Source organism: Dama dama, chromosome 9, assembly GCF_033118175.1.
Source record: "Dama dama isolate Ldn47 chromosome 9, ASM3311817v1, whole genome shotgun sequence".
Lineage (NCBI taxonomy): Eukaryota > Metazoa > Chordata > Mammalia > Artiodactyla > Cervidae > Dama > Dama dama.
Window position 1 is genome coordinate 15386853 of NC_083689.1, and position 4626 is coordinate 15391478.

Genomic DNA, 4626 nt, shown 5'->3' on the forward strand with positions numbered 1-4626 from the left:
GCTCTGGCTTATACAGTTAGCATCTGTAAGTAGCTGAGAGTGGCTGGGGGTCCCCTGACCCCATGTGAAACTCTTGGCGCTGCTAAGGAGGCCTCCCTCATGTCTTCTTTCTCCTTCTTCCCTTTTCTCTCCAAGCCTGGGCGGTAGGCTGTCTTCAAGGGCCGTCTCTGATCCCTGGCTCACCGCAGCCCTCCTCAGGTCCCAGATCAAGTGGAAAAGCCAAAGGCAAATTCTAGGAAGTCCAAATCCTGCCCTGACAACCCCAGGAGACCTCGCAGGCTGGGGGTGGAGACCAGGCTCAGGCCAGCCCTCAGATTGGGGAAGGAATGTGGACTGGCACTTCTCACTTGCTGCCCCTGGAGGCTGGTGGAACAAGATCTGGGGGTGGAGGAGGCAGACGGGCTGGAGATCTCCCCAAGCAAAGCCCCCCGGAGAACCAGATCACACTCCCTGGGTGGGGATGGACCTCTGTCCCCTCCCACTCCTGACCACATACAGCCTCCACAGTGCCCCTTGCCCAAGGCCTTGTCTGGCACAACCGACCAGGACGTATTCCCATTCCTTATGGCCCCCAGCCCTCACCCCTGCCCAACCCAGAAGTCCTTCCCTTGCTCTGAAGGGCCTAGAATGACTGGCCCCGAGTTTCTGGGGCATCGATGGTAACCTAAACAGTCACTGAGGGCGTCTGAGGTAAGGACAGTGATGGGGGGAACCTCTAATTGTTTCTCCATTGCTCCCTCAAATCAGGACCCCACCTCCAGTGTGGTGGATTCTACCCATCTGACCTGTCAATATGCAAGAGGTGGCCAGAAAAGTTTGCAAACACAAAGTCATGGAAACAAGATTCATGGCACTAACTCAGCTGCAAGTGTCTGCTCTGCTCAGAAGTGCCGGGCTGGGGCTATGCCCCAGAACCCCACAGCTGCCATTTCTCAGCCCAAAGCACCTCACCCCAGCGCCCCAGGGCGAAGAGAAATCCAAATAGCAGTTGGGGAAAGCGGAGATGAGAGTTAACATGTGGAGGCTGTGGGAAGCGACAGCCCCAGCGGCGCAGTTCACGATACCTTGTCCCAAGACCGGGCTTCGTGGGACGCTGATCCATTCATAAACATTTATTGAGCTGACTGGGTGCCCAGCGCTGGGGAAGAAGGGCAGGGGTGCATGAGGACCACCTCCTTCTGTGACGGGGGTGGGCGCGCTTAGGACGGTGGTCCCAGACCCGGGTCTTTTGCCAAGCCCCCAGGCTGGAGGCACCGTCTAGGGGCGGATCCTCGGAGGGTGGGTCTTCCCTGAAACCCAGCCTCCACTGAGCCTGGGTCCCCATCCCCAGGTGAAGGCGTCATCCTGCTTGCGCCGGTCTCCTTAGGCAGAAGTAGAGGGGCAGCAGAAAGAGGGAGGAGTTCCAGAAGACTTCCCGGCACCTTTGGAACCTAGATTTTAAAAGCAGAGTTGGGGGAGGAGAAAAACATTTAGTAATATGGATGATTCGATGATCCGGAAGTTCCGACTCAACCTGCAGAGCTGCCGGGGCTCTGGCGCCACCTGCAGGCTGTTTCTGGACTAGCACCCCTGTGCTATTCCCAGCCCGGGGCAGTCCCAGGTGGGACCCAGAGCCAGACACAAAGTAACGGAAACTCCCACCTCCGTCCTGCCGTGCTGCCCCCTCGCGGCCGCAGGGCTCCGGGAACCCCGGATTGGTGACGCTCAGAAAGTTTCCTGGGAGGGCAGCCTCAGGCACCCTTTCCGTGCCAGTATCTTGGTGAGGGCTTCCCGACCCCATCCCACCCCCACGGAGTCAAGCTCTCCTGTTCCCTCGGGCTAAGGGGGAGAAGGAGGATTCTGAGACGATCGTCTCTGTGTCCCTTCCGCTTCCGCCCTCTCCCGTCGGACCTCGCAGGAATGCTGGCCTCTCCGGCAGGCAGTCTCACAACCCTTCTACCATGTACTCCCTGCACAGCTGCCGGGATGGGAAGGGGTCCTCCATCCTGGTGGCTTCCCGAGGGGCCGCTCCCAGTCTGATGAGAGAGGCAGTACTGGGGCACCGCTCCGTCAAACCGGTCCCTCTGTTGGCTGACTTCCCCAAAGGCTATTAAAGTTGCTAAAACGGATTTCTTTTTTAAAAATCTGCAGAAGCGAAGGTCTTTCGAGTCTGTAATAGTAACTGGGGATATTTAAGCCTAGCCACTCAAAGCCTGCCGGCTACGGTCAAGGGGAGCTAGTTAGAAGTACAGATGCTCCGGCCTCACGCAGACCTGCAAAACTGGAATCCGAATTTGATGAGCAAGATGGAGGGGACCCTATGTAGCTGTGCAGACCTTAGGGAGCTTCCAGCTACCCTCCCGGGGGTGACCCACACACAGCAAACTCATGGTTCTTTCCCTCCAAACTAACATGGACTCGAACACCTCTGCCTGGAGGACCAGCTTGTTCCAACCCCATCAAATCCACCCCCACAGCCCAACCCATTAGCCATGGTCTAACACACAGCACAGTCTTAACACACGCTTAATACACAGACCTGCTCTGGTCCCTTTCTCAGCTCCCTAGTACCCAAGTCCAAACTCTTCAAGGTGATCAGCAAGGAGCCCTTCCCTGAAATTTCTGACACCTTCCCCTCCACCCTACATGCACGCATACTCCCATCCCAGATGCAGGGAATTTGACCAAGTTCCCTAACAAGCCCCAGTGCCCAGGGCCCCTTCAGCACTTCACCAAACTGAATGAGGCTTCCAGGAGTCACTTCCTCCAGGAAGCCCTCCTGGACCGCTTTGTCTAGCTCTGGTGCCCCCTTTAGACTCCCCCGTTCCTGTTATAACTGTCACTCTCCCATCTACCACTGAGGGCCAAGCCCAGCCCAACGCTTGGCACAGGACAAGCCTCACAAACTACCTGGCGAATGAGTGGACAAGTGAGGCTGTTTCCCGCTGGTCACAAGGCGCCTACGTTTCTGCACAGGATTGCAGCCCCTGCTGTACCTGTTGCCAGACCCCATCACTAGTCCCCACGGCCTCCCTGCTGGATCACCCTGCACCTGAAGTAAATGTTCCCTCTATGGGCCCAGAGAAAGGAAAGTGTCTTGCCCAAGGCCACACAGGGAACTCCAGCCCCAGCTTACCCACTGGGGCGACAGTTCTAGAACACGGTTCTATGCTTTCTATTATGTATGGATTCTCTCCCCCGCCCAACCCTCTGAAGTGGGTCAGCCAAGGGGTTAACCCACTTCCCCGAGGCTCTGAGTCAGCCCAGGGCAGACCCCCGTCTGCAGCGAGTCCCCCCAGCCACCTGCACAGGCACCTCCGCCGCCGCCGCGACGCTGTCCGTGTCCAGGGTCCTGCGTCCTCGCCTTGTCCGAGCGGACCAGCTTCTTGCCAGCCGAGTTCCGGGTGGTGTAGCTGTAGACGGAGGTGTAGCCCTGGCCGGTGAGCGGGCAGAAGCGGCGGGTGTGGGCGCGCTCGCGGGTGGCACCGCACTGGGGGCACACGTAGTCGCGGAGGATGGGGCACAGCACCCGGCCCGCTTCATCCTTGAGCACGTGGGACTGGTAGATGGCCCGGGACTCGCCGTTGTGTTTGCAGAAAGAGCACAGGCGTTCGGGAGCGGGTGAGGACTCAGGGCTGGGTCGCTGACCCCCCGCTTCTGGCACTGGTTCTGGCTGGCGGTCCAGCCTGGTCTCTGGCTCCTCCTCCCCACGCTGAGCCCCCACCAGGCGTGCCAAACCCAAGTAGTCTGTCCACAGGTTGAAGGTCCCCATGGCTGGGCCCCGTGTGCCAGGTGGAGGAGCAAAAGAGAGGAGAAACCCAGCCACCCCCAAGCTGGTCTCTCTACCCCTGCCTCCTCGCCCTTCCCTTCCCCTCTCTGGAGCCGAGGAGTCTGGGCTGTCAGTTCCCTCCTTATACCTCCAAGGGGGTGTGAAGAGGGAGGAGCAGGCTGTAGGAGGTTCCCTGTTGTCACGGGAGGGGGGCTTGCTGCAGCTCCCCCAGAAATGCAGCTGCCCGGAGGCTGCATGGCCTCTGGGTGGCCTAGGGGTGAGGGGGGGGTGACAAGACACAGGCTGCAGGGGGTACCAGCAATAAGCAGCCACACACACCCCCCAGAGGGCATTGAAAGGTCCTCCCTTGCCTACCCCTCCTGGAGCGCCAGAGTGATGCAGGTGGGGGCATTGGAAGCCCCACCCCAAAGACTAGCATTGCTGTAGCCAGTAACTTAGTAACTTCTTTCTTCCTTCTCCTGGACTGGGGGAGGGGTCGGGTACCCTTGGGCTCTTTGGGGAGGGGGGAGGGGGAGACACCGTTGTTCCAGCTGTCTTTGGAAGGAGGATGGGCCTGACTTATGGGGTGGGGGGGACAAGGACCAAGGCCCCTAGCTCTGGCACCCTCAGGGAGCTTTCCCACCCCTTGTCAGTGGAACCTCCTCTAAACTGAGGAACAAACTGGGGTTTGAAGCCACCTGCCCTGGGATTATTCACAAAAACAAACACAAAGCCTGCCTCCCCCACCAGTTACAGGAGCATTAGGTGTTGTGGAGTCAGTCTCTTCTGGTCCTGGGGTGGAAAGGGGTTTGAGACTGAGAATCACAGGGAAGAAGAGAGCACACGCACAGGTGGGGCTAACGGGGGCAGAGGGGAGA

General features: G+C 59.0%; 1 protein-coding gene across 2 annotated transcripts; it reads right to left on the reverse strand.

The window, feature by feature from the left end:
• Positions 1–1104: 1104 nt before the first annotated feature.
• On the reverse strand, positions 1105–3751 carry NANOS3 (nanos C2HC-type zinc finger 3). Of its 2 annotated transcripts, none has more exons than XM_061149210.1 (2): positions 3295–3751; positions 1105–1430 (listed from the first exon to the last, which is right to left on the reverse strand). In XM_061149210.1, the coding sequence occupies exons 1-2, from the start codon at positions 3749–3751 to the stop codon at positions 1363–1365; spliced, it is 525 nt and encodes a 174-aa protein (XP_061005193.1). In that variant the 3' UTR covers positions 1105–1362. The 2 variants fall into 2 exon arrangements, with proteins under 2 accessions (XP_061005193.1, XP_061005192.1); XM_061149209.1 differs by having other exon boundaries at positions 3283–3751.
• Between the last annotated feature and the right edge of the window lie 875 nt (positions 3752–4626).